Source organism: Vidua macroura, chromosome 7 (genome assembly GCF_024509145.1).
Source record: "Vidua macroura isolate BioBank_ID:100142 chromosome 7, ASM2450914v1, whole genome shotgun sequence".
NCBI classification, from domain to species: Eukaryota; Metazoa; Chordata; class Aves; order Passeriformes; family Viduidae; genus Vidua; species Vidua macroura.
The window spans coordinates 941,778-966,853 of NC_071577.1; the positions used below are offsets into that span (position 1 = coordinate 941,778).

Here is a 25,076-nt window from a genome sequence, read left to right on the forward strand (position 1 = left end):
CCTCCTGAAGGGAATGCGTCACTGTCAGGGGTGCTGTGGGGCATCAGCCCACGCAGGGACCTGGCAATTACAGGGATCCTTTGGCAGCATGGAACTGGATCATCTGCAGCCCCGGGTCAGTGACTGGCATCTGGAGCCTGACTCTCCCTAGTGGCACCCCTTGGGCTCCCAGGGCTGCACAGAGTGGCCCCAAAGCACCCCAAGTCTGCTTTGGCAAGGACACAGGCAGCCAGGATGATCTGTGCCTGGGTCTGGCTGCATCAAGATTCTGCCTTCTGGCACTGGGGTGTCCCACTCATCCATCAGCCATCTGGGAGTGGTCCCTGACTGTCCTGCTGCCAGGAGGCAAGCCCTGAGTGAGAGCCCTGGATGCAGACATTCCTTGGAGATGGGATGCTGTAGGTCTGTTGCTGCTCCAAGATGTGCCCATGCCTTTGGCTTTCAGGAGAAATTTTAGGACAGGGGCAAGTTGCCGCCCTCCAGTCAGTCTCGGATACATCCAGCCCTTGGGTCACTGGAAATCAAAATGCAAAGTGCTACTGGGACTGGTGATAGGAAGGGAAACACATGGATTATTGATCCTGGACCATGTTTTTTGTGTCCTTACCTGCAGGAAGGAGCAGGGCTGAGGTGGCCACACATCCTGGATCCATGCAGAAGTTAAGAAAATGGATCTGACATGTTTCATTTAGTGAAATTTTCTCATATTTGAGGTTCATCCAGGGAAAGTCACATCTCAAGCAGAAAGTGCTCATTCCCTGAAATGAATATGGATTGGAAAATTCAGTCTTTGTGTATCTCCCAAATATCTGCCCTTTCCCCTGCTGTTTTCCTTTTTAAATTTTCAATCACTACACAGATCTGATTATTTTAACTTCCTAACATGTGCCTTTTGTTTCTCCTACTGTCTTTTCTAGGAAAAGGACTTGTTTCAGTCCACAGATCTGCTCACATTTGACAACATTTCCCCTCTGAGTGCCCCATTACATTTATCCCAAGCATCACTGCATCTATGGATATTATTCTAGGACATAATGGTCCAATGTGAGCAGAACTTCAAGTGCTTAAACTAGATTGCAAAACTGAAACACACAGTGAGGCTGCAGTTCCGAATATCCCACCCTGTGCCTGGAAGCCTGCAAGGGAGTCACCCAGGAAGGGCTGTTTTCCTGAGAAAATGGGAGTGCACAGAGACACAGAACAAAAAAAACCCAAACAAACCAGATTGGTAGAAGAAGGATTTTGTTCTCAGGCTGTGGGTCCAAGGTGCACTTGTGGCACCAATTTATTATTCAAGAGTGGTGCAAAAAGCAGCACAGTAAAACTTAAACTAAAACCTCATGTTTTCCTGCTTGCCAAGTCACCATTTAGGAGATTATGAATGATGAACCCCACAGCGTCCTGCCTTACTCCAGGAGCTGCCAGGTTGCTTCTCCCTGATTTCTTTTTTTCTCTTCCAGAATGATGTTAAAAAATAGCTGAGTTCGACCTCAGAACTTTGGAAAGGCTTTGTTGCCCTGACAGGCAGGCAGAGAGGAGTCACTAGGGACCATTCAGTCCGATCCATTGTGGCCAAGTCATCTCAAGAACTCCCCAAACCCCACAAGGCACGTCTTTAACAGGATGCTCACAGCACCACACGCACATAGTACATGTGTCCCAGTACTGTCAGGGTTTATTCCAGGGCAGGACATGTTTGCAATGTCAATTGGGCTCTGCTGGTGTGAAAGGAAAAGCCTGTTTCAAACTTTCCTTGCCTCTAGAGCTCATGATGGCTCATCATGTCCTGCTTGGGACCACATCAGCAACTCCCTCTCCCAGCTGTGAGGGTGATTCACATTTAAGTGCAGGTTGAGAAGTTTGGGATGTTTAGTAGCTAACAGGCTTCCAGCAGAGCAATCCTCCATCCCCAGTGTCACACCAGAGCCTGTAATTACTGCAATTAACCCTGTCTTGACTATGTCACTCCATCACAAGGAAGGACACCTGTGACCTTCCGGCTCACTGCTACCACCCTATCCAAAGAGTGGGATGGGGGCCTCTTGGAAGTCAGCTCCCTGCACAAAATCAGCTAGTGTGTGTCATCTGTGGGGCTGGACTTCAGAGCCCATGATCACTTTGCTTTTCAAATCTGATGTGCCTTCCAAGCAGGACTTATACTCCAGGTGTGAGGAACAAAACAAAAGAAAGAAAGGAAGAAAGGAAGAAAGGAAGAAAGGAAGAAAGGAAGAAAGGAAGAAAGGAAGTACGGAAGGAAGGAAGTGCAGAAGTGCGGAAGGAAGTGCGGAAGGAAGGAAGGAAATGCGGAAGGAAGTGTGGAAGTGCGGAAGGAAGTGCGGAAGGAAGGAAGTGCGGAAGTGCGGAAGTGCGGAAGTGCGGAAGTGCGGAAGGAAGGAAGGAAGGAAGGAAGGAAGGAAGGAAGGAAGGAAGGAAGTTGCGGAAGGAAGTTGCGGAAGGAAGTTACGGAAGGAAATTGCGGAAGGAAGGAAGGAAGGAAGGAAGGAAGGAAGGAAGGAAGGAAGGAAGGAAGGAAGGAAGGAAGGAAGGAAGGAAGGAAGGAAGGAAGGAAGGAAGGAAGGAAGGAAGGAAGGAAGGAAGGAAGGAAGGAAGGAAGGAAGGAAGGAAGGAAGGAAGGAAGGAAGGAAGGAAGGAAGGAAGGAAGGAAGGAAGGAAGGAAGGAAGGAAGGAAGGAAGGAAGGAAGTTGCGGAAGGAAGTTGTGGAAGAAGTTGCGGAAGGAAGTTGCGGAAGGAAGTTGCGGAAGGAAGGAAGTTGCGGAAGGAAGGAAGTTGCGGAAGGAAGGAAGTTGCGGAAGTTGCGGAAGGAAGGAAGTGCGGAAGGAAGTGCGGAAGGAAGTGCAGAAGGAAGTGCGGAAGGAAGTGCGGAAGGAAGGAAGGAAGTGCGGAAGGAAGTGCGGAAGGAAGTGCGGAAGGAAGGAAGGAAGTGCGGAAGGAAGGAAGTGCAAAAGGAAGGAAGTGCGGAAGGAAGTGTGGAAGGAAGGAAGTGCGGAAGGAAGTGCGGAAGGAAGTGCGGAAGGAAGGAAGTGCGGAAGGAAGAAAGGAAGTGCGGAAGGAAGGAAGGAAGTGCGGAAGGAAGTGCGGAAGGAAGGAAGTACGGAAGGAAGTGCGGAAGGAAGTGCGGAAGGAAGGAAGTGCGGAAGGAAGTGCGGAAGGAAGTGCGGAAGGAAGGAAGTGCGGAAGGAAGTGCGGAAGGAAGTGCGGAAGGAAGGAAGTGCGGAAGGAAGGAAGTGCGGAAGGAAGGAAGGAAGTGCGGAAGGAAGGAAGTGCGGAAGGAAGGAAGGAAGGAAGTGCGGAAGTGCGGAAGGAAGGAAGTGCGGAAGGAAGGAAGGAAGTGCGGAAGGAAGTGCGGAAGGAAGGAAGTGCGGAAGGAAGGAAGTGCGGAAGGAAGGAAGTGCGGAAGGAAGTGCGGAAGTGCGGAAGTGCGGAAGTGCGGAAGTGCGGAAGGAAGGAAGGAAGGAAGGAAGGAAGGAAGAAAGGAAGTGCGGAAGGAAGGAAGGAAGTGCGGAAGGAAGTGCGGAAGGAAGTACGGAAGGAAGTGCGGAAGGAAGTGCGGAAGGAAGGAAGTGCGGAAGGAAGAAAGGAAGTGCGGAAGGAAGGAAGTGCGGAAGGAAGTGCGGAAGGAAGGAAGTGCGGAAGGAAGTGCGGAAGGAAGTGCGGAAGGAAGTGCGGAAGGAAGTGCGGAAGGAAGAAAGGAAGTGCGGAAGGAAGGAAGGAAGTGCGGAAGGAAGGAAGTGCGGAAGGAAGGAAGTGCGGAAGGAAGGAAGGAAGTGCGGAAGGAAGTGCGGAAGGAAGTACGGAAGGAAGTGCGGAAGGAAGTGCGGAAGGAAGGAAGTGCGGAAGGAAGAAAGGAAGGAAGGAAGTGCGGAAGGAAGTGCGGAAGGAAGTGCGGAAGGAAGTACGGAAGGAAGTACGGAAGGAAGGAAGTGCGGAAGGAAGAAAGGAAGTGCGGAAGTGCGGAAGTGCGGAAGTGCGGAAGTGCGGAAGTGCGGAAGTGCGGAAGTGCGGAAGGAAGGAAGGAAGGAAGGAAGGAAGGAAGGAAGTACGGAAGGAAGTGCAGAAGGAAGTGCGGAAGGAAGGAAATGCAGAAGGAAGTGCGGAAGGAAGGAAGTGCGGAAGGAAGTGCGGAAGGAAGTGCGGAAGGAAGGAAGTGCGGAAGGAAGGAAGTGCGGAAGGAAGTGCGGAAGGAAGTGTGGAAGGAAGTGCGGAAGGAAGTGCGGAAGGAAGTGTGGAAGGAAGCGCGGAAGGAAGGAAGTGCGGAAGGAAGGAAGGAAGGAAGGAAGTACGCAAGGAAGTGCGGAAGGAAGTGCGGAAGGAAGTGTGGAAGGAAGTGCGGAAGGAAGTGCGGAAGTGCGGAAGGAAGTGCGGAAGGAAGTGCGGAAGGAAGTGCGGAAGGAAGTGCGGAAGGAAGTACGGAAGGAAGTACGGAAGGAAGGAAGTGCGGAAGGAAGAAAGGAAGTGCGGAAGGAAGGAAGGAAGGAAGTGCGGAAGGAAGTGCGGAAGGAAGGAAGTGCGGAAGGAAGTGCGGAAGGAAGTGCGGAAGGAAGTGCGGAAGGAAGGAAGTGCGGAAGGAAGGAAGGAAGTGCGGAAGGAAGGAAGTGCGGAAGGAAGGAAGGAAGGAAGGAAGTGCGGAAGTGCGGAAGGAAGGAAGTGCGGAAGGAAGGAAGGAAGTGCGGAAGGAAGTGCGGAAGGAAGGAAGTGCGGAAGTGCGGAAGTGCGGAAGTGCGGAAGTGCGGAAGTGCGGAAGTGCAGAAGGAAGGAAGGAAGGAAGGAAGGAAGGAAGAAAGGAAGTGCGGAAGGAAGGAAGGAAGTGCGGAAGGAAGTGCGGAAGGAAGTACGGAAGGAAGTGCGGAAGGAAGTGCGGAAGGAAGGAAGTGCAGAAGGAAGTGCGGAAGGAAGTGCGGAAGGAAGTGCGGAAGGAAGGAAGTGCGGAAGGAAGAAAGGAAGTGCGGAAGGAAGGAAGTGCGGAAGGAAGTGCGGAAGGAAGGAAGTGCGGAAGGAATTGCGGAAGGAAGTGCGGAAGGAAGAAAGGAAGGAAGAAAGGAAGGAAGAAAGGAAGTGCGGAAGGAAGGAAGGAAGTGCGGAAGGAAGGAAGTGCGGAAGGAAGGAAGTGCAGAAGGAAGGAAGTGCGGAAGGAAGGAAGGAAGTGCGGAAGGAAGTGCGGAAGGAAGTACTGAAGGAAGTGCGGAAGGAAGTGCGGAAGGAAGGAAGTGCGGAAGGAAGAAAGGAAGGAAGGAAGTGCGGAAGGAAGTGCGGAAGGAAGTACGGAAGGAAGTACGGAAGGAAGTACGGAAGGAAGTGCGGAAGGAAGTGCGGAAGGAAGTGCGGAAGGAAGTGCGGAAGGAAGTGCGGAAGGAAGGAAGTACGGAAGGAAGTGCAGAAGGAAGTGCGGAAGGAAGGAAGTGCGGAAGGAAGTGCGGAAGGAAGTGCGGAAGGAAGTGCGGAAGGAAGGAAGTGCGGAAGGAAGGAAGGAAGGAAGTGCGGAAGGAAGTGCAGAAGGAAGTGCGGAAGGAAGGAAGTGCGGAAGGAAGGAAGTGCGGAAGGAAGGAAGGAAGTGCGGAAGGAAGTGCGGAAGGAAGGAAGGAAGTGCGGAAGGAAGGAAGGAAGTGCGGAAGGAAGTGCGGAAGGAAGTGCGGAAGGAAGTGCGGAAGTGCGGAAGTGCGGAAGTGCGGAAGTGCGGAAGGAAGGAAGTGCGGAAGGAAGGAAGTGCGGAAGGAAGTGCGGAAGGAAGTGCGGAAGGAAGTGCGGAAGTGCGGAAGTGCGGAAGGAAGGAAGGAAGGAAGGAAGGAAGTGCGGAAGGAAGGAAGTGCGGAAGGAAGTGCGGAAGGAAGGAAGTGCGGAAGTGCGGAAGGAAGTGCGGAAGTGCGGAAGTGCGGAAGTGCAGAAGTAAGTGCGGAAGGAAGTGCGGAAGGAAGTGCGGAAGGAAGTGTGGAAGGAAGGAAGTGCGTAAGGAAGGAAGGAAGTGCGGAAGTGCGGAAGGAAGGAAGTGCGGAAGGAAGTGCGGAAGGAAGGAAGTGCGAAAGAAAGAAAGAAAGAAAGAAAGAAAGAAAGAAAGAAAGAAAGAAAGAAAGAAAGAAAGAAAGAAAGAAAGAAAGAAAGAAAGAAAGAAAGAAAGAAAGAAAGAAAGAAAGAAAGAAAGAAAGAAAGAAAGAAAGAAAGAAAGAAAGAAAGAAAGAAAGAAAGAAAGAAAGAAAGAAAGAAAGAAAGAAAGAAAGAAAGAAAGAAAGAAAGAAAGAAAGAAAAGAAAGAAAGAAAGAAAGAAAGAAAGAAAGAAAGAAAGAAAGAAAGAAAGAAAGAAAGAAAGAAAATCCTCTAGGTGCATCCAAACCCATAACAAATTGCTCATGCTGGTCTAGGTCAGGTCCCTGTGTCCACATCGCTCATGTCCTCACTCCTGCAGCCCCTCAGCTTTCCTGCCATCCATGAGACTCCTGGCACAGGATTTCAATCCAAATGGATGTTCCTTACGTTCAATTTACATCTCTGGTCTCACCTCAGGTGCATCAGGGAGCTGAATTGGTTGTGCTGAGAGAAAGGTGGGGATATGTCTGCTCTAAATTCTGCTGAAACACTCTCCTGCCTGGTGGCATAAAGACCTAAAATGTCCCTTGGCCTTAGGAAAGAAGGTAATTAATGCCTGTAGCCCAAATCATTTCAATCTTACTCAGTATTACATGGAAGCAAAACATGAGAGATGAAAGAGGGAACTGTTTAATCAGTCAGGGGAGCTTTCCAGGAGAAAACTGCTGGTTGTTGGGGAGTTTCAGGCTGAAGGCACACACCCACTCCCCTGGGGGGCTGGGCCACTCTATAAAATTGTTGAGACAGTGCTTGGCCCCACCACCTGCTCCAGCTGCCACCACTGCCACCTCCGTCTGGGTAAGTCAAGACAGGCTCCATCCGCTTCCCCACCCCTCCCTCTTCCCTTCCAGCTGCACAAGACATCAGGGGAGGGTGTATTTCTGCCCTAAAATGAAGAGTGCAAGGGGTTGCACTCTGCAGGATGCAGGGCTTACAGGGTCTGCAACCAAATAATCAGTTGCATCCTGCATGATTTTCCTTGCTGAAGGAGAAAACAAATTAGAACAGGACATGCCTGGGTTGCAGAGATCAATGTGTCCCTGTTTATGGATGGGCATCAAATGTCCCTTATATTTTGGGATGGGATGGCTCAGTTCATGTTGTGTTGATTTAAGTGGGTTTTGCTTCAACCACATGCATCTTGTGACCACCTTGCTTGCCAAAGGCTCCCCATCAGCTCAGAGCAGGAGTGGGTCTGCTCTCTGGTCCCAGCACCTGGTGTCTCCAACTTTTCCAGACCAACCTGCAGCTCAAACAAAACTCCCCTCGTTCTTCTGAGTGGTTTATGGGGCAAGGTGGGGGGAAGCTTTCCTTTGGTGTTTCTAAACCATCCAAATTCACCCTCTAGCTTGCTCTCCCATGCCTCTTAGTATGAGAGGTATTGCGTGAGGGCTCAGCAGGGACAGAGCGGCCTCTGCCTTGCTTTTACATCCCAGCTCTGGCTTTCAGGTGCACATCCTTGCCGAACCATGTCCTGCTACGACCTGTGCCTGCCCTCCTCCTGTGGTCCCCAGCCCCTGGCCACCAGCTGCAACCAGCCCTGCTTCCGCCGCTGTGGGGACTCCATCGCCTTCATCCAGCCACCCACAGTTGTGGTCACGCTGCCCGGGCCCATCCTCAGCTCCTTCCCACAGAACACCACGGTGGGCTCCACGGCATCGGCAGCAGTCGGGAGCTACCTGCGCTGCTGTGGCATCCCTGTGGGCTCCTGGGGGCTGGGCAAGGCAGGACTGCTGTGCCTGGGCACCAGGCTGTAGGGTGTCCCCAGCAGACTCCTCCTCCTGTCCATGCCAGCGGTGTGGTCAGGAAAGGCAAGGAAAGTACACCACCAAGACTCGGGGAGAGGACTAAGGAGATGGCCCTGGGTTTCCCAGCAGCTGCCCCAGGAGGACAGTAGCCATGCGAGCTCATCACTCCCAAGCCTCTGTACACCTTTATCTCACTTAAGTCTTTATATTTCCATGTTCTACATGGCATTTGCTGCTGGCTGTAGATGGCAGATGATAATCATGGGGTGGTGGGGTGAGGGGACACCTTGTAGGGATCAGCTTGTCCCAAAGTGGGGATATTTCTTTACTGAGCATGGGAAACGCACTTGTACTCTGAACTGGTTCACTCTCCTTCTCATTAAAGACTTGCTACATCATAGCCTGAGTCTTCTGTTGTTCCTTGTTCAGGAGCCTGGAGGCAGCTTGTTGCTGCTGGGGAGGTTTGGTTTTTACATGAAATGGGGGTTTCTGCTGCCCAGCTCGTCCCTGTGCTGACAGAAGTGTGTGGTTTGCCGCAACCAGTCCCAAGGCAACTTTCTTATCCTGGAAATCTCTCCTCCTGCCCCACGGCAAGCACCTGCTCAGGGAGGAATTCCTGCAGGAGCACACTTTATTGCCTGTTCCCTCAAGAACCTGGGAATGTGAAGGTTTGACATTTCAAAATGGCATTTACTCTGCATTTTGCAGTGATATTTTGGGGGCCTGAGCTAAGGAGGTGGGCATGGAGTCAGGGAAAAAAGGTAGAAGTAGGATTTTTGGGAGATGGGCTTCTTTATGCCAAGCTCACACAGTGTTTAATGGGTGACAGTGAAGAGTGAAAGAGACAATACTTACTTTATGGATAGGGGACACTAATGTCTCTGGAAGATGTCATGAATTGGGTAAAGCCTCTTTTTTAAGATGCCATGGGTCATCAGGCAGAATCTTTTCAGCTGATGAGAGGAGGAATAGGAATATTTGCATAAAGTTTGTGAGTGTTTATAATGAGGGATTATGCTGAGCTTGAAAGCCTATTGGTCATCAAAAGCCTTTAACCAAGCTCAACTGGTTTTATTGCCCAGAAGACCTTTGCTGAGGTGCTCCTAATCTGGAGAAAATTTACATGGCAATTGCTCAGAAGTCAGTGCACCAGGAGAAGGGAGGTGTCTTTCTTCCAAAGATGGCTCAGATATTTTTATCCCAGCTCTGGCAATTGTCTGCAGAGATAGGATGCAAAATTTTGAATAAAAAAAATCACAAAAAGCTTTGAAATTCCAGCAGAAGTTTTGTTGGGAAGCTGGGCCTTATGCAGCTGCCTTCCTCAAGGCTGCTGCACTGAACAGTCCAGGAGGGAGAAAGTGGACCGAACAATGACATTTTTATGTAGCTTTGCACTGAATGACTCCACTGGTGGGGTTATATAGATTTTTTTTTTTTTCCTGAAAATCCAATGTCTACAAAAATCTACACAGCTCCTTGATTTGACTTGAAAATTGTGGTGTCTTAGTGCAGACAATCGGGGAAATGAGAACCTCGGTGCCTTTCAGCACTGCCTATCCTGAGGGTCAGGGGACTCTGTCTCCCATGGGGGCCATGACTCCAACTGAGAGCTGTACCCCCTTGGCTCCCAGCTCAAGAGCAGTCCTGAACTCACCATATTTCCCCCCCAGGCCAGCCCTTGCCCCAGGCAGGACCCCCCAGACCTGCTGATCAGGCCCTAAATACAGGTTTCTGTAGAGGAAGTGCAGCCAAAGGCTCCGGTGAGAAACATAGAGCTACATAACAAGACGGGAATGAAAAATATTGCTCAGCAGATGGAAGCACATGGAGGGAAATAGCTGGGTCCTGGGTTTTTGTCCCAGCATTGCCTACCAATAGCATTCAAAAACAGCAGAAGCATTTTTGGGAAGAGCTTGGAGTATGGCCCAGGTGCCACCCTCTGGCCATGCCTGTTGAGGTTTATGTCTCCTGCCCACCTCCCATCTTCTCTCAGCTGCTTCATGATCTTGGAGGAAACCTGCTCCCTGTGGTCATTCAGTACCCTCAGGCTCCTGAAGGACAGGTACCTTCCCACACTGGCGGTGGACGAGGTGGGAAGGAGAGGGGAAGTCATGGTTTGAGGAGGAACAAGCACAGAGAGCTTGGAAAAGGGGAAATTGCTGAGATTGCAAGTGAGTGGGACTGTTTGTAATGGAGACTTTGCCTGTAGAGGTTAAGGGATTAGGAAAAGATTCTTTCCCCAGAGGGTGGTGGGGCACTGAACAGGCTCCCCAGGGAATGGGCACAGCCCCAAGGCTGCCAGAGCTCCAGGAGCATTTGGACAACCCTTTCAGGCACAGGGTGGGATGGCTGGGGTGTCTGTGCAGAGCCAGGAGTTGGACTTTGATGATCCTTATGGGTCCCTTCCAATTCAGGATATTCTATGATACTATGGAAGCCCCAGGCAGCATGGTGCTGGTGGTGGGGCTGGGATTGGTGGTGGTTGGATTATTGGAGGGTCAACACAGCACATCAGTCTTCAGCTTCTCTGCACATCCAGGTGAGAAGACAAAAATTGTGGTGCATCACAGCAGTGGGAGAGGATGAAAAGACAGATTCATCACCTGTGCCTTTACTGGGTTGCCAAAAGTGTATTCTAGACCGGCACTGGGGCACTGGGCTGAGGGCAATGCTGGGAGGGTGAGCTGCATCAACAGGCAGCATCCCTCATCCTCCTCACTGGGGCAAGGACTTCTGGCCAGAGCACTTGGGGACACACCTGGAGCCAGCCAGGTGAGAGACAGAGCCCCTGGAGCTGGGACCCTGCAGGCATGGCAAGCAGAGAGATGGGACTTGTGTGGCCAGTCCCTGGATGTGTCCAAGGCCAGGCTGGATGGAGCTTGGAGCAACCTTCCAGACTGAGGAAGGGGAGAGAAAGTGGCTGCATGGCCAGGATAAGAGGGAGGAGAGGGCACCACTGAGGATATCCCACCCCACAAACCCATGGAGCAAGCACAGGGCAGGGACTCAGAGTGCCCTGCCTGCCACACCTGGGGAGCCAGACAGGCAGTGGCTCTGCCAAGGGCTCTGGTTCTTCCCCAGGGCTGGAGATCCCATAAAACAGGAAAATTACAGCCTGCCCACATGTGTGAGTCAAGGGGGAAGAAGCAGGCAAATTAAAAGGCACAAGCATGCTGGTCTGGCCCTCCTGGTACTCCGTGTAGGAATGGGGCTCACAAGACTTGCATCCTGCAGCCCTGTTGGCTCCACCAGCACTGTGTCACCCTGAGCCCACATCACCAGCAGACATCGCTCCTGGCTGTCCTACACCCTCCTCTGCTCTGAGTTTTTGCTGTGGAGGGCAGCCCTCAGGGAGAGACTGGAATGAGCGCAATGAAAGTGGAGCCCAGATCCCAATGGTTTGCAGGGTCTGGGGAGGGAATCTAAGTTTTATACTCAAGAATTGTTTGATTAAACATTCCAGACCTGTTAATTCACGTTTGCTGAGAGGTGTCTGCATGCCTCCGAAAGAGGAGAGGTGTGATGTTGCCCTGATTTTTTAAGATTTTCTAAAGCCTTCTGAGTTTACATTCTTGTAGCAAACTTTCTCACACATTTTCTGTAAATAACCTATTCTTTTGCATTCCTTCATAGAGGCGGAGAAATTTTATGGACTGGTAGTTTGTCCAGTGTTGTTGGAGAGGTGGCACTTCCAACCTCCAATTCACTGTCACCTTTGGAAAACTATAAATGCTGGAGTCAGAAAAATAAACTTGCCTTTTTAACTTGACAATAGCAGCGGCTCGCATTGTGCTTTCTCGTGTCCTATAGAGACAGTGTGATGTAGTTATTGCTGTGTGGGGTAGCTCCTGTCAGCGCCGGTTATGTGGGGTTGAAGGAGTTGGGTGTCTGCGGGGGGTTACAAGACCTGGCAACCATGGGGTGCAGTGTTTCCCTTTCCTGCTCCCCTCCACCCCTCTGTGATATGAAAGGCTGTGGCTGAACCAACCTCCCAGTTCCCCTCAGTCAGTTCAGGGAGTTTGGATGGGGGGAATCTCTGCTCTGGCACAGCCACGTGTTACAATCGGTATTGGAGGCTCGTTCCTGTCTGCAAATCATCTCTTTGCACCGTTCTTCCTGGGTGAAAGGGGGTCCCCAGCAGCTGGGCTCCTGCAGCAGCTCATCTTCCCACCCCAGCACAGCTACAGGCAGCCCAACCCTCAGGAACTGTGTTCTGGAAAATTCCCCATGTCCTGCCCTGGAACTGTACCCCTATGGCACCCCATAGGAGCACCAGCACCCTGGTAACCCCCATGGGAGCTGGGAAAAAAGAGCAGACAGTTACCCAGCACTCGCAGCTCTTGTCTGTCAGGAGCCACACCAAAGCCACACTGGGACCTGTGGGGCTGTGACATGGATTGGACCAGGGGTGGTCCCATGTCCTGGCTTGGCAAATTCCTGCAGGCAGTATGGAGCTTCAAGGGTTGGCAGCAAAGGGCTACTGGAGCAGGGAATGTCGCTCAGCAGAAGAGTGCTTGCATTGCATGCAGGAGGCCCTGGGATCAACCCCCAGCATCTCCACATCCTTTTGCCTCCCTGGCTCCTCCCTGCTGGATGCAGGACTGACAGAATCCTGTCAAAAGGCCCTGGGGTTGCCTCCTGGCATGGCTGGCCTGGAAATTCCTCCTCAAGGCTGTAGGTGTGCTGGGGAAAAGCACAGCCTCAGCTGTACCCCGAAATCCAAACTGTAGGGCTGGGGAGGCAAAAGGGGTGCAGCACTCCAGATTGTTGGTGTAGGGATAGGTGTCTTGCACATTTGTAAGAGATCCCGAGTTCAACTCCTGGAAAAACCCTCCTTTGGATACAACCCCTTGTCCTGGTTTAGGGCAAATTTGGAAGAAAACGTCCAAAAAGGGCCCCCTCCAGAAAGCAAACCCACATGGCCCCTGCCCCCAATCGGTTTGGGAAGAATTTCCTCAGAGAGAAGTGGAAAAAAACTATTTACCAGGCAAAGCACTCCCCAGCAAAAAAAAGTGAACAATGCCAGATGACAAAACTCATTTGCCGCTCTGATGAGATGACAAATTCAGAAAATCTCTCTGGTGTGTGGTTGCTCTGTTCTCAGTCCCTCTGGCACTGGGAAAGGCTGCTGCCCCGAGTAGGGCACAAAGTGGGAGCTCTTGGTGTTTCCCTGGGTCCCAGTCCGGAGCAGGTTCGAACGAATCCAAGAAAAGGTAAAGAAAACCAGTCAGGGGAAAACTTGGACTGCCTCAGCTAGCTAAAGTAAGTAAAATGCAAAGGAGGGCCCTGTTCTGCCCCATCCATGCCCAGACAGCACAGTGGAGTTCTGTGTTCCAGCAGAATGTGAAGGAGTGAGTGCAGGCTGAGAGCAAAACCCCGTGCTTCTTCTTCTCCCTGCCTTCGATCTCAGAGCCAGTCTTGAAGGCACAGAATAGAATATGCAGCGTAAAAAGAACACACGACTGGGGATACGAGCATCATAACATCACCCTAGGACACCCCTCCTTTTTGGGGGAAAGCCCTCCATTGGATAAATCCCTGGCTTTGGAGGCAACCCTTTGTTAGGACAGCTCCTCCTTTGGGACTGCACCCCTGCTGCTCTTTGCTGACCAGGCGTAGGATGACTAGCCCTTTCATCTCCCAGCTCCCGGCAGACAGCATCCCGTGGGGTGGCTGTAGCACCTGTCATTCAGCTAACGCCATTTTTTAGCAGATAAACACAACTCCTGCAGTGCCAGGAGAATGTCCCCCTCAGGTGTATACATGTGCGGGGGATGTAGCTCAGTGGGAGAGCGCTTGCTTCGCATGTAAGAGGCCCTGGGTTCAATCCCCAGCATCTCCAGTTGTTTTCGTGATTTTTTTTTTCCCCCTCACTTCCACCACGAGGCGGCGATGATGAACTCCTTTTACATCAGGTTTTCCCAAAGGCGATTCCTCGCACCATGGCTGTGCCGCCCACTTACGGCCGAAATGCAGCACGAACCCCACGTTCTGCCGTCCCCCACTGCCCCGGCAGCCCCTTCCCCACTCAGGAGAGGACCAATCCCGACGATAGCTGGGCCATATCAGGCCCCCGTGTACCCTGTGCAAGGCAGCGTCGCCCCACGCGTGCCTGGAATCTAGTGACGAGTGCCCAAAAGGAAGGGCTCGTCCGGGATTTGAACCCGGGACCTCTCGCACCCTAAGCGAGAATCATACCCCTAGACCAACGAGCCGGGGCGCACAGGGCTTTTTAGCACTCTCTCTATGGCTTGGGACATCTCAGACATTTCCTCACTTTCTGGCAAAATACAGCATGGTGCAGGCCGCGGCCACCGTGCCCCCCGCACCATGGGCTCCGCCGCTCTGATGGCCGAGGGGTGAAAGCGCTGGACTCCAAATCCAATAGGGATTCCCTGTGCAGGTTTCAATCCTGCTTACAGCGATTTTACCCATTGCCCAGATACCTATGTTGCCAGTGTTGGGGTGCCCTCGCTGGGGTTCCCAGTAGAAGCTGATATGAGAAGGTCATTGGCATCCAGCGCAGCCCCAGCCAGGGGTTGTGATACCCCCGGGGCAGTGACACGCCCGGCATCCTCCAGGTTTGGCAGACCCGGGAGAGGTGAGGAAAAAGACACTGAGGGGAGTGGCGTAGGGAGGTGGAACCGTTTCCTGTCTTGCTGAGTGGATGCCTCCTCACCACCCTGTCCCACATCTCTGGCAGAGCAGTGCATCCCGCCTCGTTGGTCCAGCTCCCAGAAGAGGTCTTGGGCACCACTAGCCCTCCTGCCTCTCCCAGCACTGATGTGCACCCCTAGAGGCACCCTGAGACTCGTGGGGAAGGAAAACAAAGTGCTCCAGTGCCCTGCAGCCTCTGGGCAGGGTAGGGAAAGAGCCATGGGCATTTCTACACAGGCTTGAGGTGCCAGGAGGCAGCGCCAGGTCTTTCCTTGGGAGCTCTGGAAGCCCTGCATCAGCAAAGAGGAGCCCAGGGAGGCAAAAGGACATGGAGATACTGGGGGTGGATTTCAAGGCTTCTTGCACGGAAAACAAGCACTCTCCCACTGAGCTACACCCTCTGTGCAAGGGCAGGGAGGGGGCCCTGGGATGCCCATGCTGGTTCGGCCCTGGGATGCCCATGCTGGACTCCCCATCTTGAGCTGCTTTAGGGATCCAGACGTCAGAGATTTTGCCAGGGGAAACCTGCAGTTCCGTCAGGGAGGAAACCATGTGGTGACTGGATGGGAGTGGAGTGTGCAAGGCGACATGTGGGGCCCTCATTGGATCACCTGGAGCTGCCCAATGAGGCAGCCGGGGCTCTGTGCAGCCTCTCACACTCTGGGAGCAGGGAGGTGCCTCTTGCTGTGGCCACGAGATGCCAGATCCAGCATCTCCCACCCCCCAGCCCCTCTTTTCTACCCCAAAGACCCTCACCGGCCCTTGCAGGAGTTGGAATGGCCGGTGCTTTTTCTGCCACCTTTTGCTGTGGGGCATCCTGCAAAGGCGATCTCCTGTGAACGGTGTTTGTCCTCAGTGGCAGCAAATGGCCGTGTCTGTGTGCCAGGGGCTGTCCGTGCATGGGGTCCTGCGGTGCTGGGGGCGGGGGTTAAGGGGGGAGTGCAGTGAGCAGTGTGGGAAGTGTGAGTTGGTGTCATGTGTGAGACGTGGAAGAGCTGTAAAGGGTTGCACGGGTGCGTGTGTGTTGGGTCCCTGTGCAGGCAGGGTCCCGTGTGGCAGTGTGTGCATGGAGCGGCATTTTACCTGGCAGCAAGGAAGTGTCCAGGATATCTTAAATACTCTGGCTCGTTGGTCTAGGGGTATGATTCTCGCTTAGGGTGCGAGAGGTCCCGGGTTCAAATCCCGGACGAGCCCTTCCTTTTGGGCGCCCAGCGCCCCCCTGCCACTTGGCTGGTCTCCCCAGCACCGGTGATCACCCCAAGAGACACCGTGAGCCCCGTGAGGAAGGCACTCTGGGTGCCTCCACACTCTACAGCACCTAAGTAAGGAGAGAGATCTCCACTAACATTTCCTTGCCGCCTGCCGTGGGGTGCTAGGAGGCAATCTCAGGTCAGACGTGCTCGCAGGCAGCCCCGGGGATTTCTTGTGGGGCATCTGGGGAGTCTGTGGGGGCCCTGTCTGTGGAGGGGTCTGGAGAGGCAAAAGGACATGGAGATGCTGGGAGTTGATCCCGGGGCCTCTTGCATGCAAAGCAAGCACTCTCTCGCTGAGCTACATCCCCCTGACACAAGGTCTGCCCTGGTGTTCTCCTCCCTCCGAGAAAATGCCTGTGTCTGCTGCCTCCCCCTGCTGCCCAAGCTGGGGAAAGGGGGTTCAGGTCTTTGCAGGCACTGCGGTTCCCTTAGGTGTCATTGGAGTGGTGAGGGGGTTGGAAGACGGGGAATAAGTGTGGGGCAGAGGAGGGAAGTAATTTTCCAGATCCGAGGTCATGTAAGGCTGCAGTGGTGGCCCGGGCGGAGGTGGCGAGTGCGAGTGTGAATGTGAGGGTACGTTTGCAGCGTGTTGTGTTGCGGCCATGGTGTGGGATGCCCAAAAAGGAAGGGCTCGTCCGGGATTTGAACCCGGGACCTCTCGCACCCTAAGCGAGAATCATACCCCTAGACCAACGAGCCGGGGTGTACTGCCCCTCCCGCGCCCCGCCCTCGCCCTCGCCCTCGCCCTCGCCCTCGCCCTCGCCCTCGCCCTCGCCCTCGCCCTCGCCCTCGCCCTCGCCCTCGCCCTCGCCCTCGCCCTCGCCCTCGCCCGGCCCGGCCCGGCCGCTGCGCGGACGCCGCTGCCCGGGGACCCCGCCCCGGGGCCGCTCCCTCCGCACGGCCCGCGCCCGCAGCCCCGCCGGGACACCGCGACATCAGCGCCGCGCACATGCCACCCCCAGACACCCCGGACACCCGCTCCTCCGCACACTGCCCCGCACCCCGCCCCGCTGCCCCCACCGGAGCCACCGCGCTTCCCCCGCCCTGCCAACGCCGCTCTGACGCCCGAGGGCTGAAGGCCTTGGACTCCAAATCCCACAGGGCTTCCCTGTGCACGTTCGAATCCTGCTTACAGATGCGGGTTTTACCTAATGCCCTGATAACCCCATTCGGAGTCCCGGCAGAAGCTTGATACAGAAAGCGTCATGAACAGCCAGACTGCCCTAAGCCCTACCCTCTCTTCTCTCTCGGGCGGGCTTCTCCAGGATTTGCTATACTGGAGGTGGAACATCCTGAAGTTGTTGACTGTTATTACTCCTCATACATAACCCTGTCTCACATCTATGGGGGAGCAGTGTACCCCGCCTTGGTTGGGTGGGAGATTGGTGTTTTACGTCCGAGTGGTCCTGGATTCAACTGTTGGATGAATTTGCTTATTTGGCACCCACTACCCTCTTCCTTCTGAGCTGCTGGTCCCCCTAGCATCGATGTTCACCCCAAGAGAGCCACCCTGAGCCTCGTGGGGAAGTTAAAAAAAGGCTTCCTATGTTCTGCAGACTCCAGGCAGAGTAGCAAAAGAGCCACGAGATTTTTACGCAACCGTGGCATACCAAGACGCAGCACCAAGCCTTTCCTGGGCAGCTCTGGCAGCCTCGCAACCAGCAGAGAGGTGGTTGAGAAGGCAAAAGGACATGAGAATGCTAAGGGTTGATCTGAGCCACATCTCTCTCCCCCAGCAGCATCTTGCCACCAGTCCTTTAGAGTCTATCTTTCCTACAGGGATGTACCTAGCCACCAAGGGTCACCCTCAGCGCTGGACATGGTGGGTGGCCAAAAGCAGGGGTTGTCTGGGAGTTGAAGCCAGGACCTCTTGCACCCAAAGCAAGAATCATACCCCTAGACCAACAAGATGGGATGCACCCCTTCTGTCTCCCACTCTACTTCTCCCAGACCCTGTTGGGGGTTTGGGGGCAGCCGGGGCTCTGTGCAGCCTCTCACACTCTGGGAGCAGGGAGGTGCCTCTTGCTGTGGCCATGAGATGCCAGATCCAGCATCTCCCACCCCCCAGCCCCTCTTTTCTACCCCAAAGACCCTCACCGGCCCTTGCAGGAGTTGGAATGGCCGGTGCTTTTTCTGCCACCTTTTGCTGTGGGGCATCCTGCAAAGGTGATCTCCTGTGAACGGTGTTTGTCCTCAGTGGCAGCAAATGGCCGTGTCTGTGTGCCAGGGGCTGTCCGTGCATGGGGTCCTGCGGTGCTGGGGGCGGGGGTTAAGGGGGGAGTGCAGTGAGCAGTGTGGGAAGTGTGAGTTGGTGTCATGTGTGAGACGTGGAAGAGCTGTAAAGGGTTGCACGGGTGCGTGTGTGTTGGGTCCCTGCGCAGGCAGGGTCCCGTGTGGCAGTGTGTGCATGGAGCGGCATTTTGCCTGGCAGCGAGGTGTCGGGATCTGTGATATTTAGATGCTCCTAAGATTGTAGAAAGTCTCTGTCTTTCAGCCCCGCTGCCAAAGAAGTAGTTGTAATTCGTCTGTGCTGGTTTTCAAGGTTGTTTATTTCTTTTTATCTAAAATATTTTCTCTCTGACCTGCAGCAGGTCTGTCTTGCAGGACAGCGCGCGGGGCTCTGCCCCTCAGTGGGATGTTACAAACATTCTATACTAGAAACTGCGTGTGCTATATTTACAATAACGTGCCAATATCTATCACCCATGTTGAACAGTGTGTCCCCAGCCTAAACCAATAGAAAAATGCCAACACCACAGTGAAACATGGAGGGCATGAAGAAGAAGAAAAAGGACAAGGCATGCCCAGTTTCCTCCATCTTGCCTCCTTTGAACCCCTTATCTAGAATCCTAAAATTCTACTTTTGCACCCGTGCCACACTAATTACTACTGATATCAAACACTCAGAGCTTGTAATTCATCCTGTAAGATTGAAAACTCTTTTCCATGGACAGAGATCAGAGACAGTGTCTCTCGGGGCTCTGTACAGGCGGGTTTCTGACCCCCTACCAGGGTCCCAGACATTACAGGGCAGCCAGAGAGGGATGCCCTGGATTCCCATAGTGAGGAAGCGTCTGGGATATCCTAGGCACCCCGGCTTGTTGGTCTAGGGGTATGATTCTCACTTAGGGTGCTGAGAGGTCCCGGGTTCAAACCCCGGGTGAGCCCTTCTTTTTGGGCGCCCAGCGCCCCCCTGCCACTTGGCTGGTCTCCCCAGCGCCGGTGATCGCCCCAGGAGACACCGTGAGCCCCGTGGGGAAGGCACTCTGGGTGCCTCCACACTCTACAGCACCTAGGTAAGGAGAGAGATCTCCACTAACATTTCCTTGCCGCCTGCTTTGGGGTGCCAAGGGGCAATCTCAGGTGAGATGTGCTCGCAGGCAGCCCCAGGATTTCTTGTGGGGCATCAGGGGAGTCTGTGGGGGCCTGAATCCATCAGAGAGGGGTCTGGAGAGGCAAAAAGACATGGAGATGCTGGGAGTTGATTCTAGGTGACCATGCATGCAAATCAAGCGCTCTCCTGCTGAGCTACATCCCCCTGTGCAATAGCAAGGGGAGTTGGCCAAGTGCCCTTGCCCCACTCTGCCCCCGCGGCTCCAAACCCGACTGCCACAGGCTGCGCTGCACTCTTCCCACTGCTGCTTCCAAGGCACTCCTCCTGGTTTAAGGAGGTGCCCACCCAAAACACTGTCCCCATTGCTGCTCTGCAGGCACTGCTTCCCACCCTTCACCCCCGCCCTGGTTCCACCACATCCCAAGGCACCCATGTCTGGGTGTCCAAAACAAGGGCTCGTCCGGGAGTTGAACCCGGGACCTCTCGCACCCGAAGCGAGAATCATACCCCTAGACCAACGAGCCCCATGGCTTAAGTACTGAAGAAAACCCTTTTTTTAGTTTGAGTACCCACAAAACTGCCTGAGATGAGATGGGATTTGTGGCACCTCTGTTTGTCTCTGATGGATGGTCACCATGGAGAGGTCACCCTTGTTCTTCCCTGGCTGTGGGGATGTCACCTGGGCATACATCGCAGGTTGCTCCAGAATGCCAGAGACTGGAATGGCAGAAACAACTCAAACAATGCTCTATTTCCCAAACAATCAGGGTTAAATGAAGAAAAAGGGGTCACACTGCTTTTGATGTTGAATAAAGCTGAAACCAGCCTGACTCATCAACCTCAAATTTAAACATTCTGATAGTGATATGAAGATATAGTAGATCTGGTAAAATATCTGGATAGAAGAACAAACAAGTAATATTACTGATAACTTTAGTAAAGCCGTTGAGCTGGCACAGCTGGGCTGGACATATCTGGCTCACCAGAAAAGTCCATTCTTTTATAGCATAAAAGTCCCATATTTGAATGGCAGGGTTTTCTGACAAATCCTTTCTTGAAGTGTATGTGTGGAAATTCCCCCCTGGGGTGGAGACACTCCTCAAGGTCACTCCTTAAGACTGAGGCCAAGAGATTTGCCCCCAGTCATTGGTTATTCTGGGTGACAAACATCAACCTTTACTTAATAATTGGTTTTGGCAGGTTTAATATATTTGCTTTAATATAATTGTTTCAATATTCCTTCACAGTGCACTATGTTGTGATAGTTGTTATAGCACCTATATTGTGTAGTAAATAATTCTGATTAAGATTTTTTTTGTCTAATCGTAATAAATCATATGTATTTGTGTAAATATTTATTTTAATATTTATTTTTAATCATGCAGGATAAAGCTGTATAAAGTTTCTACTACACCTATACAATATTTTAGAGATAAACTGCAAAATCTGGGGCTAAGGTTGGATCCAGCCACACCCAGGCTCCTCTTAAACGTTTAGAAAGCCAGGGGTTCCTCTCTGCACCTCATAATTCAATGGGAGTTTCTAAACTTCGTCTGAAGCTCCCACTCTGCCCAGCACAGCATGGCTATGTGCTGCATCTGCCTGGTTTTAAAATGGGGCCACGAGGAACAGGGGGGTCAGCAGAACCCCCAGATGTGGGGCGCCCAGGCAGGGGATGTAGTTCAGTGGGAGAGTGCTTGCTTTGCATGTAAGAGGCCCTGGGTTCAACCCCCCAGCATCTCCAGCTTTTTTTTCCCCTCCTCAAACCCACCTCTTCCACAGGCCAGTGATGATAAACTTGCATCTACCTCTGGGAGGGCTCCCCAGAGGTGAGGGATGCACCATGGCAAAGCTTCCCCCTGAGGCTGCAACATTACCTCCACTGCCTTGACAGCTATTTCCCAACCCAGGAGGGAACCAGCCCTGGCCATGGCTGAGCTGTGCCTGTGCCCATGGGCACTGGGCAACACCATGCTCCTGGCAGTGATGGGACCATCCCATCCCAGGGGCCACCCAGCTAGGGAGGCTGCCTTTGCCCTGTGTGCCAGGCAGTGCCTCCCCATCCTTGCCCTGACACCGTAGAGCCCACGCCTGGCCACAGGTGCCCAAAAGGAGGGGTCATACAGGAGCTGAGCCTAGAGTCCGCAAGCCCACCGCTCCTTCCCTGTCCACTGCTCTCCAGGGATCAAAATCCTGAGGGAAGGGGTCAGTCACCCTGGCACCCCACACCATCCAGCCATGGGTAAAACCTGTCACTGTGAGCAGGATTTGAACCTGCATAGGGAATCCCTATTGGATTTCAAGTCCAACACCTTCACCCCTTGGCCATCACAGCCACTAGTACCCCTCATTCAGGTGACAATAGATGGGGACACCCCACTTTGCCTCAGGTTATGCCATCCCCCAGCCTGGTGTGGGGCTCTGCTCAGCCCCAGTACCCACACCTGGAGGTTTGGGAAAAGGGATCATACAGGAATATTTACTGATGGCTGGAAAAAATTCAGGTGCCTTGGCCACAAGACAGGCAGCACAGGAAAGCATCCTCCAAGGATGCCCAGGGATACAGCAGCTCTTGTAGGGGAAAAGACATGGAGATGCTGGGGGTTGATCCCAGGGCCTCTTGCATGCAAAGCAAGCGCTCTCCCGCTGAGCTACATCCCCCTGTGCAAGGCAGGGAGATGGCCTGGCTGAGTCCCCTCATCCTTGGGGCATACACTGCCAGCTTTGGGGGGGTCCATCTTGCCCACCCAGCCAGGAAGGGGCACCCAGCCCTCTGTGCCAAAGCCTTGGTTATGCTGCAGTCCCATGTGCCAGCCAAAGAAGTTAGGTGCCCAAAAGGTGGGCTCATCAAGGAGCTGAACCCAGGACCTCTCACGCCTTAAGTGAGAATCATGCCCGTGATCTGTGGCCCCCAATTCTGGGAGTTGAGGAGGGTGGCTGATGTTGTCTTTTGCCCCTTGGCATAGCTTGGAACAAGGAAATATCTTATGGTGCCCAGGAGGTGGGGCTGGCATTTGGAGGTGTCCATGGTGCATAATTTCCCTGAATCCAGTGGCCACAGGGGCAGGTGGACCATGAAGACAGTGGGGACTCTTGGACACCACCTTGCCCTTGCACAGGGGCATGTACCTCAGCGGAAGAGCACTTGCTTTGCATGCAAGAACCCTTGGGATCAACCCCCAGCATCTCCATGTTATTTTGCCTCTCCAGACCCCTCCCTGTTGGTTGTGGGGCTGGCAGAGCCCCCCACAGACCCCCCCTCCTCCCAAAAGCACTGGTACTGCCTGAGGGCATGGCAGGCCCAGGAGTGGGGGGACAGCAGTGGTGCACAGTGGGTGCCACAGCCCATGCCCTCAAGCTGCCCAGCCCGAAGCTGCCCAGCCCGAAGCTGCAGTGACTGGAGGGGAACAACGGGAAGACCCCAGAGGGCTCTGTACCTCCAGAGAGAAACAGGACAGGCTCTGACCAAAGCAAAAATTCCTCTAGGAGTGAGACCCATGTCTCATCATACCTTAAGGTGGAAACACACTGCAAACCTGCATTGTTGGGCACCTTGGCCCCACTGCCCTGGGCTTGTGTGGGTCCCAGCTGGCCTGTCAGTAGAAAGAGATAACCTCATCCGCGAGAGGATTTCCCCTGACCCCAGAGTGAGTGGTCCATGATGCCCTGCCCTATGATGCTACTTATTCCTTGATAGCAGGAGGGAAAAAAAAACAGGCCATGACCACCACGATTCCCATCCATGCAGGTAAAACCCACGTCTGTGACAGGGAAGCCCTGTGGGATTTGGAGTCCAAGGCCTTCAGCCCTCGGGCGTCAGAGCGGCGTTGGCAGGGCGGGGGAAGCGCGGTGGCTCCGGTGGGGGCAGCGGGGCGGGGTGCGGGGCAGTGTGCGGAGGAGCGGGTGTCCGGGGTGTCTGGGGGTGGCATGTGCGCGGCGCTGATGTCGCGGTGTCCCGGCGGGGCTGCGGGCGCGGGCCGTGCGGAGGGAGCGGCCCCGGGGCGGGGTCCCCGGGCAGCGGCGTCCGCGCAGCGGCCGGGCCGGGCCGGGCGAGGGCGAGGGCGAGGGCGAGGGCGAGGGCGAGGGCGAGGGCGAGGGCGAGGGCGAGGGCGAGGGCGAGGGCGAGGGCGAGGGCGAGGGCGAGGGCGGGGCGCGGGAGGGGCAGTACACCCCGGCTCGTTGGTCTAGGGGTATGATTCTCGCTTAGGGTGCGAGAGGTCCCGGGTTCAAATCCCGGACGAGCCCTTCTTTTTTGGGCATCACCACCCTGCTATCGCCTGGCCGGTGCAGAGCCCGACGGGACCCCAGACATCGATTTTTACCCCTCAGGGATACCCGTAGAGCTTTGAGCTTAGCGTGGCACACGGAGCGCCACAGGGGGCTGTGCCCTGTCCCTGGAGTCCCAACTCATTGGTCCTCCAGAGTGACCCTGTTTTTGAGTTGGCAGCGGGATGGGGATGGCATAGGAAGGGCTGTGTCTGTGGCCATGGGGCACCCCTGGCAGTGGGGCAGGTGAGGGCCCTGGCTCAGCTGGTCAAAACACCTGTCTAGTAAACAGGAGATCCTGGATTCCACTTCCAATGGTGCCTGGGAGTCTGCTTTTCCTTCCTGGCACAAGTTTGGGGTACTGCTGGGGCTTCCCCACTGCCCCTGTTTGCCCCTCACAATGATGATGCTGACTCAGAGCAGTTTAGGTGCACGTTTTTACTGAAAGCTTATTTCAGGGTCCCCAGGGTCCCCCGCTGGACATAAAAATTCACCAAAGGGTCCCTCCTACCCAGGACCTGCTCCTGCCTCGTGGCGCCTGCAAGACCCACAAGCAGCAGCAGGATCTGTTTCCCTCGGTATGGCTGCCCAGCCCACAGCCCACCCTCCAGGTTCCTACACTTGGCAGGGCTGGCTGGAGAGACCTGGCAGCATCTCAGGTACCTTCCCAGGGTGCCCACACCTGTCCAATGGCCAGGATGAGCCATGGGAGAGGGCTAATCCCCACTGGGTGGGAAGTAGGAAGCTGTTTGGATCCCTCTCCAGGTAAATCACCCAGAGCCACACCCAGCATCCCGGTGCCAGTGGGGGCTCAGGGTGGTGTGGGGCCAGAGCGCCTTCCTCTGCCTCTCTGGATTCCCACCACATGCAGGATCAGATTTGCACTTTGCCTTTTGCCCACTTTGCTGCATTTTTTTACCAGTAACAATGAATGGGGATAATTACCAAGAACTCTGATGGGAAAAACCCTCCTATACCTTCTCTGCCTGTTCTCCCCATAGTATCCAGGGTATCCATCCACGGTTTCACACTTCCTTTGTCCCAGTTTGCTTCCCTATTGCACTCTACGTTTTGGAAGGTTATCGCCTGACTGCTCAAAAGCTACTTTCAGCAGTAATCGCTCATGTAAGGATTTTCTAAGTGCTTTCTTCTCCATGAGTCTTGGATAAGAGACTTCCCCACCCCTCCACATATGTACCTTGGCTGGCCCTTTAGACACCGCGTCAATTTCTTCTGCCATCCCCTTCCCAAAATCTCCAGGGCACGAGTGACTTTTGATCCTGGGGAGGATGCAGATGCCAGTGTAGACCAGGCACCTGCTGGTACCATTTCCCCTCCCGCACCCGCCGCCGAGTCCCCGTGTGCCTCAAGAATCCGAGCACCACCCCGAAGTTCTGTCCGCGCGGCAACAAAATCCCGACGAAGGTGGGATTCGAACCCACGCGTGCAGAGCACAATGGATTAGCAGTCCATCGCCTTAACCACTCGGCCACTTCGTCCCACTGAGAAAACGTCTAGCCCCCTGCCGACCTGACGCAGCCGCCGCAGCCCTGAGGCCTGTCCCAAGTTCGTCACCTGCTTACCTGCTGGAGGCCCGATGCTAACAATTAGGTTCAGTGCCCTCTTAGCGCAGTAGGCAGCGCGTCAGTCTCATAATCTGAAGGTCCTGAGTTCGAGCCTCAGAGAGGGCAACGTTTTGGGTCTTTTTTTCTTTCCCCGTGG

General features: G+C 54.1%; 1 protein-coding gene and 11 non-coding genes across 12 annotated transcripts; 6 read left to right on the forward strand and 6 right to left on the reverse strand.

Moving 5' to 3' along the window:
• The first annotated feature begins 7,565 nt into the window (after nucleotides 1–7,565).
• Nucleotides 7,566–7,853, forward strand: LOC128809749 (feather beta keratin-like). The gene has a single exon (XM_053982002.1). The coding sequence runs from the start codon at nucleotides 7,566–7,568 to the stop codon at nucleotides 7,851–7,853; it is 288 nt and encodes a 95-aa protein (XP_053837977.1).
• Nucleotides 7,854–13,614: 5,761 nt separating this feature from the next.
• TRNAA-CGC (transfer RNA alanine (anticodon CGC)) lies at nucleotides 13,615–13,686 on the forward strand. Its single transcript has one exon. It is a non-coding gene; the product is annotated as a tRNA-Ala (tRNA).
• A 301-nt stretch (nucleotides 13,687–13,987) lies between these two features.
• TRNAP-AGG (transfer RNA proline (anticodon AGG)) lies at nucleotides 13,988–14,059 on the reverse strand. The gene has a single exon. It is a non-coding gene; the product is annotated as a tRNA-Pro (tRNA).
• Nucleotides 14,060–15,623: 1,564 nt separating this feature from the next.
• TRNAP-AGG (transfer RNA proline (anticodon AGG)) lies at nucleotides 15,624–15,695 on the forward strand. The gene has a single exon. It is a non-coding gene; the product is annotated as a tRNA-Pro (tRNA).
• Nucleotides 15,696–16,381: 686 nt separating this feature from the next.
• Nucleotides 16,382–16,453, reverse strand: TRNAP-AGG (transfer RNA proline (anticodon AGG)). Its single transcript has one exon. It is a non-coding gene; the product is annotated as a tRNA-Pro (tRNA).
• A 3,087-nt stretch (nucleotides 16,454–19,540) lies between these two features.
• On the reverse strand, nucleotides 19,541–19,612 carry TRNAP-CGG (transfer RNA proline (anticodon CGG)). The gene has a single exon. It is a non-coding gene; the product is annotated as a tRNA-Pro (tRNA).
• Nucleotides 19,613–20,759: 1,147 nt separating this feature from the next.
• Nucleotides 20,760–20,832, forward strand: TRNAA-UGC (transfer RNA alanine (anticodon UGC)). The gene has a single exon. It is a non-coding gene; the product is annotated as a tRNA-Ala (tRNA).
• Nucleotides 20,833–21,341: 509 nt separating this feature from the next.
• On the reverse strand, nucleotides 21,342–21,423 carry TRNAS-UGA (transfer RNA serine (anticodon UGA)). The gene has a single exon. It is a non-coding gene; the product is annotated as a tRNA-Ser (tRNA).
• Nucleotides 21,424–21,677: 254 nt separating this feature from the next.
• TRNAA-UGC (transfer RNA alanine (anticodon UGC)) lies at nucleotides 21,678–21,749 on the reverse strand. The gene has a single exon. It is a non-coding gene; the product is annotated as a tRNA-Ala (tRNA).
• A 1,512-nt stretch (nucleotides 21,750–23,261) lies between these two features.
• On the forward strand, nucleotides 23,262–23,333 carry TRNAP-AGG (transfer RNA proline (anticodon AGG)). The gene has a single exon. It is a non-coding gene; the product is annotated as a tRNA-Pro (tRNA).
• Nucleotides 23,334–24,771: 1,438 nt separating this feature from the next.
• On the reverse strand, nucleotides 24,772–24,853 carry TRNAS-GCU (transfer RNA serine (anticodon GCU)). Its single transcript has one exon. It is a non-coding gene; the product is annotated as a tRNA-Ser (tRNA).
• Nucleotides 24,854–24,972: 119 nt separating this feature from the next.
• TRNAM-CAU (transfer RNA methionine (anticodon CAU)) lies at nucleotides 24,973–25,045 on the forward strand. The gene has a single exon. It is a non-coding gene; the product is annotated as a tRNA-Met (tRNA).
• Nucleotides 25,046–25,076: the final 31 nt, after the last annotated feature.

What these genes read in the sequence shown, in the direction of transcription:
- LOC128809749 (XM_053982002.1), top strand. Translation starts at nt 7,566, where the DNA reads ATGTCCTGCTACGACCTGTGCCTGCCCTCCTCCTGTGGTCCCCAGCCC.